We start from the raw sequence: 15,011 nt of genomic DNA on the forward strand, positions 1-15,011 counted from the left end.
TTGCACTGTGAATGGATGAACACAATGGTGCCCATGCCAGGGGTCTTCCAGGAACCCAGGGGGCCACCTCAATCCTCACTCAACCCGGGGTGCCTAGCACCCTCCTTGTTTCAGGCAGTGATAACCGACCAAGCCCAGCTTTGGGGCAAGAGGCAGTGCAGGCGAGGGCCGGGCTGGGCTGCTGGGCACGGGATGGGGTGGGTGCAGAGGGAGTGAATATAAATTAAGAATCTGTCACAAAAATTCAGGGAGAGACTATTGCAAGGTGACAAATTTGAGTGGTGACAGTTACATCAGGGATAGAGATGAAGAAGCGAGGTGGAGAAGTACTTAGAAGACAAAAGTCCCAAGATGTGGACGCCTGACCCCGAGGGGAGCCAGTGGTGCAGGTGTGGGCTGTGTACTGCCCCAGGGGGACGAGCCACCTCACATAGTCTAAAGGCTGAATGCAACTGGAGACACAGTCCCTCCCAGTGAGGTCAAATCACAGAAAATTAAGATGAATGACACGCTTTGTTGCTATGGAGACATCTGTGATGCCATACACACTCCCAGGATCCCAAAGGATGTGGAGCTTCTGAAGCTGGTAGTGTCCAGGGCTGTGCCCGGCGGCAGGTCCACACTCGAGCCCCTGCCCCCCACCCCGACACCTTGCTCCAGACAGAGAGGCCCCCAGGGGCCATCTGTCCAAGGCATCCTCCAGTCCTTCCGCCCCGCCCTGAGGATGCTGCCAGTCGGTGGAGCCAGCACGCCGAAGAAGCACAGCGCGGTGCCCAACCTGATGGAGAAGGGCCTGATGATCCTCCAGTGCGTGGCCTGCCGGGACAACCTGGTCCCGGCGTGGAAACTCCGCCAGAGACAGCAGTCCCTCAGCAAGTCGGCTCAGGCCATCGGTCGCTTCTACAGGAAGAAGGTGCGGGGTACCGGGAGGGGGACGGCCGGGCAGCGGCACAGCGAACGTGGGGCTGGCCTGCTTCTCCCCCTTGACGGAACACCCAGAGCCTGGGCATCCGCCATGGCCTTCCAAATACACTTTGGTGACAGAGGAAGACGGACCCATTCTGGGAGTGCAAAGAATTGGCAGCCCTGAAGCCTGGGAGAGAAGATGGCTGTCCACCCTGAGCCTTCCTCTTGGCGGGGGTGGGGGGGCAGGGGGAGGCTCAAAAAGGAACGAAGTCGGGGGAAGAGAGGACAAGGAAAGAATAGTACAGTTGGGAGGCTCCTGAATCTGCCGTGGGCTCAGGGAGACCGGAGAGCCACCTGTGGATCCCCAGGTGGACACCGGTGATTTCTCCAGTGGGTGCACATGCCTGTCCTGAAGCCTGCATTTCTCGGGGATGGGGGCAGATGGCTGCAGTTGGTGCATGCAGCTTCCAGGGGCTCTTCCCCCAGTGTCTTGCTGTCCCCACTTCACCAGGGTGAATACAAGCAAGACTTCAGCCTCACAGACACCAGCTTCATGGCCGAACTTCAGGAGTTGAGAAAGGTGTTTCTCAAGCGCCCTGGCTGTCCTCAGTTCAGCACCAAGGCCACGTCCATGTCTCATTACGGTGAGAGCCACGAACGAGGGGGCCCCCGCGTGGAAACCACCTCCCTCCCTGGAGGAGTGAGGCCACCTTCCCGGCACTCATCAGCCAGAGTGGTGGTCAGTGGTGGGAACTCACTGTGCGTGCAGAAGCACCAGCTAAAGCATGCAGCAGGGCAGGCTGAGGGCAGGGGGAAGGAAGAGCCTTCTTGTTTTTCTCTTGTCTGATTCGCCAGACTCAGTAGGGTTGGGGGCAGGGGAGAGGGAGAAGGTTCAAAATTCTGGAAGCTGCAGGAAAGAGGTCTGAGGCCAAAGACAGACACCAACTCTGGTAAGGAGCCCAACAACGATCTGGTGTGACCGCACACCGTTCTGATCCAGGAGAACAGGAGGCTTTGGGAGAGCAGCCAGGTGCTCAGTGGTCACTGGGGGGGCAGTGGCCAGGCCGGGCAGTGCCCCAGACCTCCCAGTTCCTGGGCCTGTGCTGGTTCCACGTCCCCATACATGGCATTGTCCTTAGGGACAGGGAAATGGAGGCTTAGTGCCTGTGGCTAGCCATGGGGGCCTTGTTCATGTCAGAAGCAGGAGCCCCCAGCCATGCAGGCTCCACGTTCCCCTTTCTCAGGGCTGGAACCTCAGAGAGCAGCTAGTGCTCCAGGTCCATGAATTCTGGGCAGGGCTGGGATGGGCTGAGGGACCACACTGAGTCCTACATGCTGCCCATTGGGCACCTGCCATTGGCATGATTCATGACGTCTGAGCAGAAACGGGGTCTGCCCGGCAGGGTAGAGAGGACTTTTGGAGACATTGAGGCTGAGCCATTTTTATAAAAGGGGACACGGGGTCCTTCCAGGGGAGGGGACGCATCAATTTGCAGAGGTTAAGTTGCACTTGGTCTGTTCCGGGTGGGCATACCCATGGCGGGCAGGAGGACGGAACTGCGGTTCGATTTAGTCCCAGGATTCAATCCCATACATCCACTGACAAAAGTCACCTTTAATCCTACCTGAAGTTTAAAAAGAAATGAAATCATAGTCCCTGCCCGGGAGGTCTTGGGAAGACGTGGCCTTAGCTGTCATCGGCTGGCCTTTTTAACACTGTGCAGGCTCGTCCACGTCGGCCGAGATGCCTGAGGACTCGTGCACGGGCTTCGACTCCTGGAAAGTGACCCAGGACCCGTCCTGCAGCCAGCGGGGCTTGGACACGAAGGTGGACGGTGAGGGCAGGGCCTGCCGCCACTGGGACGAGCATGCCCCTGGGGTCCTCTCCTTGGCAGGCCAGCTCTGAGGCCTCTGCTTGCACCTGCTGGGGCCCCCGCTCCCCCCAGGGCTCCCTGATCATGCCCCCATGGGACTCCCTTCCCAGGACCACCTGCCCAACGCTATGCCCCTTACAAGGATGCACCCCTCCCTCAGTAGAACACGCTGTTCCCACGCATGAATATACTTACTTCGGTTTATCCAAAGATGATCTCTGCGCACAGAGGTCTCCTTCATCTGAATGCGAGGAAACCCCTCGCAAATGTCTGGGCCATCAGCGTGACCGCCGGTGTCCTGACTCCCAGGCTCTGGGGATCTCCAAGGGCTGCCTTGATGATCTCCTTCCATTTCTGCAACACACGCATGGGCAGGTGCAGAGGGTCAGCACTAGGAAGCATGGAGGAGCCCAGCTGGGCAGCAAAGGGTTTCCTAGGGGCATCTTGCGAGGGGGACACGACCGTGGAAGGCCCCAGGGTGGCTCAGCACGCAAAGAGTCTGACGCCCTGCGGCTTCTCCACAGGGCGCCTCCTTCCCTTTAGTAAGAGTGCCTGTGAGTTCAACTACTTGCGGAAGAGAAGCGAATCCCAGACCATAAGCCCGGTCGCCAGCAGCCCGGTCCTGGCGCAGAGCCACCCGAAGAAACAGTTACCCTGGTACATCTCGGTCATCCACGAGAAGGTACAGCCACGCGTGTTGAGTCCTGGGCGGAGAGCCTGACCCTCACGCCCCAGCTCCGTGTCCGGCTTGCGAGGAGGGCCCAGCCAGCCCCCCCGGGCTCCTGTTCCGGTATCTGGTTAACCACCCAAGCAGGTCTCCAGACGTGGCCAAAAATGACCACGAGGACCCTTCTTAGGCTTCCATGACCCAGCTCTTTCCAGACCTTCTGGCGCCCGTCCATCTTCATCCCAGCGCGTGGTGGTTTGAGTGGGCACAGATCTTGTCCCCTCCCTAGCCTGCAGCTGGCCATGCGTATCATGACATCAACTGTCCACCTACCTTTGACCCACCATGTCCACTTAAGAGCATATATTCTTAAAAACAGTAGTAATCCGCTCGGTAGGCAACGCTCCAGCTCCGAGCTGACTTGTTGCGACGTTGCCCTCTGCATCTTTGTGACAGAGGCTGGCCCGCAGCTCGCTTGTCTGGAATTCCCTTGTTTGCTTTCGGTGTCCGAGTAATTCTGGCCTCAAAACAAACAATCAAAAAGTTGGGAGGCATTTTCTCTTTTCCATTTGATTCTCTGGAAGAGTCTGCATGGGATTGGTGAAGAATTCATCTTTGAAGCCGTGTGTGCCTGGAGAGTCCTCACGGGGCAGGTTTTCCAAATAATAAATTGACTTCCTTGAAAAATACTCAGATTTCCTTCTCCCTCTTCAGTTTGGATAAGCTATGTTTTTCGAGGAATGTGTCCACTTCATGTAAATTTTCAAATTTATTAGCCTGATCCTGTGCCTAGTGGTCTCTTAACACCCCTCTAATTTCTGCAGGAGAGAGAGCCTCTTTTCCATTCCTGACAGTGCTAACTTGGCCCTTCTCTTTCTCTTTCTCCTGTTGGTGGTGGTGTTTTAAAGCTGGTGAGGCTTTAATGACAGGTACGGAAATGAGCACCACGAAATGCTGGGTAGCCCGGATAGCGCGGCCCCATGAGGTTTCATCTTACATGTATTCCTGCCACGCTGCCTTTTCTGAGAGACGTCCCAATTTTAGAGGCGTCCACATCCTTTGACCCCTTCTGGGAAAGCAATTCCACGTCGGGGAAAGCTTGAGGCTATAGTGAGGCAGAGCCTCGCGGATCTGTGTAAGAGGATGCTCTCTGCAAACCGCGGGAAGGAGAGAGCTCACGTGTGTGAAGCAGCCAGGGGAGGGGCTGCAGGTGTGGCTGCCTCCGCGACCGTGGCCTTCCACGGTGCTCTTTCAGGATGCTCTTTCTCTCATCTCCACCTGGTCTGAGCTGGCAGAGGTCACACCACTGGAGGCAAGAGAGTCACCGCCAGCGACACGCTGGCATGGTGCCCACTCAGCGGCCCCATTGGAAACAAGCATCCCCTTTCCAGAAACCTCTGTCTGGTGTGGGACAGGTGCATGGGTCATGGGTCTAAATCACCACGGCCCGGGGCATTAGTTTAGCTCAGTCGTGTAAATAGTTCCACGCATACTTGAGATCCCCGGTGTCCTGCCACACCTGCCCCTCCCCCTCCCCCACCTCCGGCGGGGTCCTCCGCCTTCCCATCCTTACTGCTCCCTCCCTTAGCCCACAGCTTTTTCCAGGATCCCCCCGACGGATGCCTAGACGCTGTTTCCTTGCTTGCCCTAGCCGATGCGCGGGGGGCTACAAATCTGTCCGCTCCACAACTCAGCTTCACCCCACAAGTCTCAATCCGTCTTGATAATATTCATTATTGTTCCGTTTAAAACATTTTCTAACTTCCTCTGTGCCTTCTGCTTTGATTCACGGACCATGTAGGAACCTGGCACTTGAATTCCAAACACTTGGGGGACTTCCAAGTTCTTTCCTTTTCCTCCTGGGACTGTGCTGGGTGCACTGCGGGCCCGGGGGCTTCCTTTACTGCTGCTTTCCGTTCAGAGCTGCTGATGGCAAGTCCTTCTGTTTCCGTAGACCCAAACATGTCAGTGTCATGTCTCCAAGGCTGAGGAAGCGAGGGCACTGTGATTTAGAGCATGGAAGGTGGAGGGCAGAGGGTCTGGCTCTGTGACAAGCCCCAGGGGGTGGCTCTCGGAGGGTGCTGCTGGCTCGCTATGGGGCCACAAGGAAGAACAGAGCTCCCCCTGCAACTGGGGAGCTGGCCAGGACCAGGCCTGAAAGGGAGGCTGCCGGGAGTCTCCCCAGGCGAGGATTTGGGCCCTGCCCTCAGGCAGGAGCGGCTGGGATTTCGGGGTCTGCTCTTCTTGGGCTGGAGCTGCTTCCCGGCAGGTGCCCAGAGAGGGTGGGTCGCGGAGGAGCCTGCGTGGCACCAGGGGCTGCCCTTGCTCTCGTGCCAGGATCGCTGCCTGCTCACGCTGGGGGAGGAAGTGCAGCGGCTGTCCGAGATGGAGGCGCTGCTTCAGAAGCGAGATGAGGAGGTCTTGGCCCTCTGGGAGGAGAGGGAGGCCTTGAAGAAACAGCTGAAATGCGTCCTCCAAAGCAAAGGCCAGGAGACATGGGTTTGCCAGAGAGGGAAGGTGAGTGGACGCCCTGACACAGGCTCTGCGTCCAAAGCCTCCAAAGCTCCAGGTGGCCTCAGGCCCCTGGCAAGTGCCCGTCACCCCAGAAGGTTGTCACGTCCTCATGGGAGCTCAGTACGGGAAACGAGCCGTGAGCTGGGCAGCTAGACCCCTATGCTTGGCTGCCGGCCTGCTTTTCCACCTGGGACAGGTCGTGCTGCTCTCTGGACTCCGTTTCCTTACCCGTAAGATGAGGCCAGCCCCTCTGAAACCCCATGGCACGGAAGGCCCCCTGCAGGTGAAGTCTGCAGACCTGGCTTAGCCGTGGACCCTGTGGTGTGCTGGCCTGGATTCGCCTGATCTGTTCTGGCTGCAGGACATTCAGTGTCCTTGCCTGTATAGTAGGGAGGCGGTGCTGCCCCTCCCCAGGTCTGGGCAGAGGACTGAATGAGGCAGGTCCTGGTGGAGCAGTCACCTGGTCTTTCTAAAACCTGATTTCTTTCGTACCTGAGAGTACAGCCGGGCACCATGCTGGGGTGGGGGTGGGGGCCTCGGACCATCGCCGAATCCCCGAGATGCCCCCAGAGAAAGCAGCCTGGACAAGGATGGTGCGGGACCATCCGGCAGGGGCAGCAGGAGTCTGAAGAGGCCTGGGGGCATAGGCTTGCCTTCCTGGTTCCCTGGCCTCAAAGGGGCTGTTGGATGTGAGCCCACACTGGGCCTGCAGGGACGTGCAACGTGGGCATGGCAGGCTGGCCCTCCGCTCTTGGAACAAAGGAGGGGTGCCCATTGCTGCAAGGCCACTTCCTACGGCTGATCCAGGGGGGCCAGAAACCCCATGTTCCCAGGGGAACTGCAGGTCACTGCCCCCCTTCTCACCAACACAGCACCCTTGGCAGGAAGAACTGGGTCCCCTCTCCCCTGCAACCCGGAGAGGCTGCTGCCCCTTCCAGAAGCACAGGTCTCAGCGCATCACCTGGGGGAGCTGCGGGTGCAGTTTGGAAGCCCTGAGGCTCCCGTGGGCATCTTGCAGGAGACTGTGGCAAGGCCCATTGGGAGGCTGAGCATCCTGAAAAGCTCCTTCAGAGACGAGGAGGAGCTGCAGCACTGGAGACAGGTGCGGGCCGGCCGGGGCGCTGAGCAGGCAGGCCTGGCCCAGCTCACCTCTCCGGGGCTGCCGGGCGATGCCGGGGTCCTCCACCAAACCTGAGGCGAACAGGTGCAGGGGGCAGGGCAGCTCCCGGAAAAGGGGGCTCCAACTCCCCTGCCCCGGGGGAGGGGTGGTGTCCCGAGACCATGAGGCTGGGGGCCGTCGCGGCTGCGGGCGGTGTGCTCGCCCCCCTGCCCTCCTGTGCAGCACCCCCTCCCTACTCAGCTCCAGGAGGAGTGTGCCGCGCTCAGCAGAGGCAAGGACACGGAAGCCCTTGGTGGTGAAGAGGAAGAGGCAGCAGATGCCGAGGCTGAAGAGGCGGCCGAAGAGGCCGCCGAGGGGGAAGGGAAGCGCGCAGCAGGCGGCAAGGGGGCTGCAGCCAAGGAGGGGGGTGGGTGGCAGGAGCAGCTGGAGGAGGAGGAGGAGCTGGAGGAGGAGGAGGAGAAGGAGGTGCAGGACGGGGACCAGCGCAGGAGGAGCTCCCACTCCCTGGAGGAGACTTTCGAGCAGGAGCTGATAGCCCAGCTGGAGGAGTACGAGCAGGTGATCCAGGAGTTCCAGACAGAGCTGGAGGTCACCAGGACCAGATACTCGCTCGCAACAGGTGGGGCGCTGGGGGCCCAGGAGCCCCCGGAGGGAGGGTGGCCCAGGGACGGAGGTGGCTGCAGCCCTCAGCCTGGGGCCATGGAGCCGCTCTGTCTCGGCTTCTCAGCCCCCTGTCCTCTCTCCCCTCCTTCCCGCTGCTCACACAGGGGCCATCACGTCTTTACAACGCCAAGTGGACTTCCAGGAATCGCAGCTGCAGACGTTGAACGTGGAGAACGAGACCCTGCAGAAGGAGCTCCGGGAGCGGAAGGACCAGTTACAAGCCATGTCCAACAAGGTGGCCGTGCCCCTGTCACAGGGTGGGCACCAGCAGCCCCGGCCATCCCGCTGCTGGGCAGGCGGCGCTGGGAGCCAGGGTGGCCTGTCCTGGGTCACACTATGCCCCCTGGCCCTGCACTGCCTGCTGGCCCGCACCATCCTCCCTGGGCCTCTGGGCTCCCGGCCACTTCTCCAGCATCCCCAGTGCTTGAGTCCCTGGGTTGAACACACACATGCTTAGAGAGGCCGCCAGTCCGCCAAGCCCACCCCTTGCTAAGCATTTTGTTTTATTGAAGTTATTCATGCACACAGGCTAGAGAATCAAACAGTCCCACAGGCTTGTCACACAACTGGGCATGTCCCACCCTCCACCCTCTCGTGTTCCCGTCCCCCAGGGCGACTGCTCTCACCTCTTCTTTAGGCATCACTCTGCAGGTCTCCAGATGGCATGCTTCTAATGCCCATTCTGGAATTTTCTCCATCCTCGCATTAGCTAGTGCTTCCCTCTTTCCTCCCCTGCCCAGGCCCCCCAGCACAGGGAGGTGTGCCTCCCGCCAGTGCCGTCCCACCACTATGCGGTGCTCGGGGTATGGCTGTCAGCAGCTTGTGCCCGCCCAGGACTCAAACACAGGTTTTGCTGAACAGAACTAAGGTTCGTTCTCTTTTCTGATCTACTCCCATGTTTTCACTGGAGTGCATCCTGCAGTAGTCTTCTGATAAAAGAATAAGTGGGTGCAAATTTGGGGGGCTAATGTCCTTATTCTACGTGTCAGTAGAACTTGCTGGGATGTCAAACCACAGCCGGGAGAGCACTTTGCGTCCGGAGAAGGCACTGCCCCGGGGGCCCGAGCGCCGAGGCTGCTGGGGGGACCCCTGCGCGTTCCTGACTCACTTGCCTGGGACAGCAGTCTGGGCGCACTGCTCCCTCTCTGGAAAACCGCTGGGCGCCATCTTGGTCCCAGGAGTCCTGAAACTCCGCTCTGGAAGTTTACATCGCTTATCTTGTTTTTTCTCCCCTCCGTCTTGTTTCTTGAACCCTCCTCCTGGCATCCCAGGACCCCTGTTCCTCCTCTTCTTGCTGCCCACTCCCTGCTGCTCCCCCGCCCACGTTCGGGCACTTTATCCACAGCCGCCTCCTGTGCTCTGCTTTGTCGCTCAGACGGCTTCCGAGATCTCCCTTGTTCTCTGAACGTCCTTTTTTCTTCTATTTCACGATTCAGTGTCTTTTGTCCATTCCCTACGGAACACTCACAATCGCTGGGCCCAGCTTCCTGAACCTTTTCGATCTCCTGCAAGTGCCCTGGGTCCCTTTGTCTTGGTGTCTGTCCTTCACGAGAGCCCCACTTGTGTCAGAGCTGAGGGGTCTCTGCGCATGGGCTGGTAAGTTTGTGCTGCACATGTGCGGGCACGTGTGGGCGTTTCAGCTGAGCGTTTGGAGATGGTCTTGTTAGATCTTCTGGGAACCTGAAAGTTTCTTGCCTGGAATGAGAAGGCCTAGCTGCCGGTGTTCTGGGAGCCAAGACCAGAAGACAGCGGGGGCATGCACATTCGGCACTGACGTCCCCCATCTGGAGCTTGGGGGTGCACCCACCACTGTGCCTGGCACCTCCCCAGCTGCAGACCCTCTGTTGTGCCCCCGACATCCAGCCTCCCACCAGAGGAACACGGCACAGGCTCCCGGCCGCTTGAGGGCAGGGACCGGTCTTCGGCTCTTGGTTTCTGGAAAAGTATCCACCGATCCTCCCCACATTAGGGTCCGGATCCGGAAGAAGCTGCACCACCAATTTCTGAGATTTAGGGACTCTGAAGAGAGAGCTGGGCTTGTTGTCAACGCCCCGCCCCCGCTGGTGGAGGTTCCGGCCTTCCGGGCCCTGCTGCCCAGCTCCCCACCGGTTTGCTGTTTCCCCTCTTCTTGCTCTGGGCAGAAGTCCCGCTGCTTTCATCGTACTGAGGCTCAGGGAGAAAAGCTGGATGCGAGCGTTCCATCTGTCCTCTTGCCCCCCGAGTCCCCCTGAGCCAACACCCCCCCCCATCTGCCTTCCAGTTCTCCAACATCAGGGAAGACAAGAAGCACGAAGAGATGATGGGCATCATCGAGAAGGACAACCTTCTTCTTCGCCAGGTGACCGCCAGGGGTGGTTAAGCAGCCAGATCGCTGTTCTTGCTGTAAGTCCCGACAGCGCGGGCAAGATGAGCTGGAAACCCCTTCGCAGTGAGTCGGGTCCCCCCTCCCTTAGGCACCACCCCAGTGAAGGAATCCCAGGAGCGCACACAGAGGCTGCTTGCCATTGCCGGCCCCAGACCTGACTCCGTGAGAGTCGGCCGTCTGTCTTTTGGGGGAAGAAGGGGGGGATCACTGGGGACCCGTTTGGGCCAGGTGGGCCTACTCCCCTGTCCTCCCTGGCTCCCCTGCAGCAAGTGTTGGAGCTGCAGAGCAAACTCGCAAAGCAGGAGCACACCATCGCGGAGTTCGACGCCAAGGTCAGCCAGCTGCAGGCCCAGGTGAGCCAGAACCAGAACCACCTGCAGAGACGGAAATGGCTGCAGGAGGAGATGTTGAGCAAGAACGAAATGATCCAGCAGGCGGAGCAGCAGGCGCGCGTGGCCCTGGAGAGCGCCCAGTCCCGGGTAGGCCCTGCGTGCGGAGCGCCGGCGCCCGCCCACCGCCCGCGGGGGCGGACCGTGCGCGGAGCCCGCGGGAGGCGCGCGGAGCGGGCGGAAGGTGCGCGGGGAAGGCGGACGGTGCACGGAGCGGGCGGGCGACGCGCGGAGCAGGCAGGAGGTGCGCGGAGCAGGCAGGAGGCGCGCGGAGCAGGGCGGGCTTAGACTCGCTCAGTCCTCGTAGCCCCGCCCCCGGCACCCAGCGGGCGCTCCGGAAATGGTGGCGGAGAGAGCAAAGGCGGGATGGGGCTGCACACTTTGGCCGGGCGGCGGGAGGGAGCCCTGAGGGTGCTGTCTTGGCTTGTCCTGTGAAGGGACACGACGAGGGTTTGGACAGCCGGCCAGGAAGGAGCGCTCTGGGGGGCCGGGGTATGATAGTAACAACGCAGTCTATTTAGTGTTGGGGGTGCGCGCATGGGTCTGGCTCCGTTCTAAGCAGCTCCTTGAAGTCTCCCAACCTCGTGAAGAACAAAGCTACGAAGCAGGTGTTCCTAGCGTCCTCACTGCTCGCATAAGGAGCCTGCAGCCGGAGGGCGAAGTGACCCGCCGGGGCCCCCAGAGCGGGGAGGGGGGGGTGAGGGTGGTGCTGGGATGTGAGGAGCCGACCCCATATCTGAGCCTCCCCTGCCACACGTGAGCAGAGGCACAGAGGGAGAGGGAGGCCAAGGTGCCCTTTGCTGAGGCACCCAAGCCAAAAAGGAAATCAGCGACAAGCTGACCTGATTCAGAATCCGAACACCAGCAAAGAGAAAGTCCTGTGTGTGTAGGCTTTTGAAAGAACACTTCCCCACCCACCTAGAGTGCCTACTGTAATGGAACCACCGTGTGTCCCCCCGACCCTCTTCCGGGCAGCCTCCTGCTGGATGGCTCGGCATCACCGGCCTCCAGGCTCTCTCCTAAAACTGTGTTTCCGATCCAGCAGTCCTCCCAGCCCAGTGTGAGCGGGGGTGGTGCATCGGGTCAGTTTGGTAGAGCCTGCAATGCTGTATTGAAGTTTGTGGGGGCAGGTCTGGGGTCAGCAGGAAGTGGTGCTGTGACCCATGAGTGATGCCTGACACAGCCCGGGCATGGGGCACTGTGGCCAGACACCCCAGGTGACTGCCACCCCAGGTGACCGCCACCCCTTGCCCGGCAGGAGTGGGCCGCCCATTCCCTCCGTGACCCCCATACCCAGCATGGTACCAGGCACAGAGCTGGCATCAATCCACACTGGAGAGAAAGGAAGCCCCCTCCCCACCCAAGGTCCAGGGGCTCCTAACATGCCCTCTGTCACTTCAGCACTGTCTCCGAGGCAAAGCAGACGTGCCTGCAACCCTTCTGAGGCAAGGCAAACTCTTGAGGTTGGCTCTCATGTGGCATCTCTGCATCATCAGGGCTTCTGGACACTGAGGGGGAGGAGCTGGTGCAGAGCTGCCACCATAACTTGGGGAGCCCCGTCTGCTTCTGGGGTACAGATTGGGGGAGGTGGGCTGGGGCTCTGCACACGCACGATGATGCTGATGGCAGTAAGACTAGACAGGCTTAGCTCCATCCCAGTTTGCGCCTGGTTACCGCCCCGTTCACGGCTGGGTAACACCTCACCATAACGAGAAAAGGAGGAAGGGCTGGGAGCACAGTCGGAGGGAGGAACACCCCGCAGGTGTTCCCTGCACTGCTAACGGTGAGGGACTGCTAAGCCTGCAGGGTGTCCCGGGATCAGCCAGAGCCCTTGTACTGTTTTTTCTTTTTTAAACCATGTGCAGGTTTTCCTTTTTCAGTTAAAAAAAAAAAAAGTAGTAGAAAGTCTTAGAGCCTGGGTGCCCAGCCACCCTGGGGTCTAGGTTTTGATCTGGCACCTTCTAGCTCACAGGCAGACCAGCTGGCCTCTCCAGACCCTTCCAGTCCCTAAAGCTGCGAGAAGGGAGGACAGATCTACCTCTGGAAAGCTTCACTAAGGGATGGGCGTGACTCGCCCCCTCCTCCCCTTTGCTCGCAGCTCGAGAGACTGAGAAACAAGATCATCCAAGCCACCTTCAGCACCTCTGGGGTCAAGTCCTTTGCCACTGAGATCTCTGACAATGACATTCTGGAAGCTTTGCAGGTATACCCAGCGCTGGGCTGCCTCTGGTCCCAGAGGCTGCGTCTCCGTCTCCGGGGCAATGCTTGCTGATCTGTGCCCAGGGGCTGAGGGGAGGAGCCTGCATGGATGCCGGGGACGCCCATCCTTGTCCTGACTGTGTCACCATTCACCGTGCCCCTGGGATCATCCTTGCTCTCTGCTCAGGCAGGGAGCTCCAGATCTCCCCATCGCAAGGCCAGGCTGTTCTTGGCATTCACCTCTGGGGTACAGTGGGGAGGGGGCCAAGATGCTGGGGTCCTGGAGACTCTCCAACAGCAGGAGCCGCCCCCTCCCCCCCAGACTGTCTAGTTCAGCCTTCTTGGGGATGCTTCTTAGTACCTCGGAGTGGCCTCAGCTGGAATCCTCGTCTGCTCAGCCAGGCCCTGAGTGTGGCCCCCCTCCCTCGCCTTGGTTCAGGCTATCATCTTGCTGACCCCAGGCAGAGGCCTCACAGGGGCAGGGTGGTGCGGGAGAAATAGTGCAGGCTTTGGGGCTGGCAGGGGCAAGCCACCACCCCTGCGGGCCTTGCCTGACAAGCTGGGGGCTGGCTCTAGAGTTCACTGAGCCACAGAGCCTCCCTCTGCTCAACGGAGAGAGCTTGTCTGCCTCTGGGCGTGGTTGGGGGGGAGGGCTCTGGGAGAAGAGCCCCTGACTATCACACGCTCTGTGCAGGGCTCTATGGATTCTCACTAGGGGCTGCTTCTGTCCCCATGTCCCAAGCCTCCCATGACATGGCCCTTTGCCTCAACAGGTGCCCATGACCTTCCAGCACCCACATTTCCCCGAGACCTGATTTCCTTCCTCTGTGTTGTCGGGTGGGGCCCTGCTCAGCAGTGCCCCTGGGTGGGGGCTGCAAGAGGACCTGGGGAGGGGTCTAGGCAGCCTGGCTCCTGTTGCTTGGTGTGGGAGAGAGGGAGAAGGGTGGGGAGGAGAGAGGAATGGGAGGAGGCATCAGTAACCCCCCCAGCAGCCAGGAAAGAAGCCCTTTCCTCTGCGGGGCTGGACACAAAACAGTGGTGCACAGGCCAAAGCAGCAGGGGTGAGGGGGTGCCAGGCCGTCTCCCTGTGCGCAGGACAGAAAGGGACTTGAGGGACAGACTCGATGGCCTCCGAGGTCTCTCGGTCTGGACCGCTCCACATTCTCAGAGGACATAAGCAGTGGAGTTGGCGCTGCTTCGGGGGAGAGGTGACGCCCCCATGGCGGGCCGTCTTCCCAGCTCTGAGCTCTGGGGCTTCATCTCCAGAGCGGGATCAGCGGTGGTGGGGTGTTTCCAGCACAGAAGTCAGCAGATGCTGTAGAGCAGGGCTCCCCTCCCCGCCCCGGAGAGCGGGCGGTCCACAGTCAGTGCCCAACGCTGCTGCTGGGGGCCCTTGGGGCGGAGAGGCAGGGCCCCGCAGCCACAGGCCTGGACTTCTGTTACAGAGGATAGTCTCCGAGAGAGCCGACTACTACAGTCAGCTCAAGCAGAAGGGTGTCCGAGTGCCCCCCCTGCAGCAGTCAGAGGCCCTGTCCTCCCCGAACAAGTCCAAGAAGATAACCTCCAAGTAGACCCAGCCTGCACCCCCAGACACCGCGGCCCAGCGGAGGCCTGGACCCAGTGCAGGAAGCCACCTCTGTGTGGCCCTGCCTTTTCGCTTTAGAATTAAACTGTCTTTGGCCGTGGACTCAGCTTTTCTTTCTCTCCTCGGGGCTCGTGGGGGCTTGGGCGACAACCACAGCCCCCATCTGCGCCCCTGGCTCCTTCCTGGGGAGACCCCCACCCTGGGCAAGGGCCGTCCCCCGAGGCCCCAGGCTTAGGAGGCCTGAGACCGGGAGCCTACCCCGCTCCTTCCCTCCAGCCGCAGCACAGCCGTGTGAGGCGGGGGCTCCCCTGGCCCGGGCACTGCTTTGCTGCGGAAACCCCTTTGGAAGACGGTGGAGGCGGTTTTCTCTCCTGTTCCCGTCACTGCTGCGGGGGCGAGAGCTCCAGGCGGCCGGGCACCCTGATCGGCGCCGCTCACCCTGTCTGCGTCCCGCACGCCTCAGGCTCTGGGCACAGCAACGCGCTGAATGCAGGCACCCGTCCGCGGCGTCGCGTCTTGTCCTCGACCTCCACCCACCCACCTGTGCACGCCGCCGGCCTTCCCTGCTTTGCGCTCGCCGCGGGCCCAGTGCGGGAGCTGGAGGAACGGAGCTGGGAACTCCACGTCGGCTCCCCCGGGGCGCCCCGGCTGGGCCGCCTCGCCAGTCGGATCAGACTCAGGAGCGCCTGGAGGCTCCAGGGCAAGCTTCTGCACCAGAGCTCCGCACCT

The 15,011-nt window shown here is 60.6% G+C and overlaps 1 protein-coding gene across 1 annotated transcript; it reads left to right on the forward strand.

Annotated features, from left to right (window-relative positions):
• The first annotated feature begins 499 nt into the window (after positions 1–499).
• On the forward strand, positions 500–14,557 carry CCDC27 (coiled-coil domain containing 27). The gene is made up of 12 exons (XM_026520163.3): positions 500–913; positions 1,418–1,550; positions 2,631–2,741; positions 3,305–3,462; positions 5,785–5,964; positions 6,806–7,063; positions 7,322–7,700; positions 7,849–7,979; positions 10,005–10,082; positions 10,376–10,588; positions 12,597–12,701; positions 14,143–14,557. The coding sequence occupies exons 1-12, from the start codon at positions 500–502 to the stop codon at positions 14,266–14,268; spliced, it is 2,286 nt and encodes a 761-aa protein (XP_026375948.1). The 3' UTR covers positions 14,269–14,557.
• The last annotated feature ends 454 nt before the right edge of the window (positions 14,558–15,011 follow it).

This window comes from Ursus arctos, unplaced genomic scaffold (genome assembly GCF_023065955.2).
Source record: "Ursus arctos isolate Adak ecotype North America unplaced genomic scaffold, UrsArc2.0 scaffold_32, whole genome shotgun sequence".
In the NCBI taxonomy this organism is placed as follows: Eukaryota; Metazoa; Chordata; class Mammalia; order Carnivora; family Ursidae; genus Ursus; species Ursus arctos.

Coding starts and splice junctions, on each gene's coding strand:
- CCDC27 (XM_026520163.3), top strand. CDS start 500: ATGAATGACACGCTTTGTTGCTATGGAGACATCTGTGATGCCATACAC. Junction 2,742..3,304: donor CTTGGACACGAAGGTGGACG/GTGAGGGCAGGG, acceptor GCTTCTCCACAG/GGCGCCTCCTTCCCTTTAGT. Junction 10,083..10,375: donor ACAACCTTCTTCTTCGCCAG/GTGACCGCCAGG, acceptor GCTCCCCTGCAG/CAAGTGTTGGAGCTGCAGAG.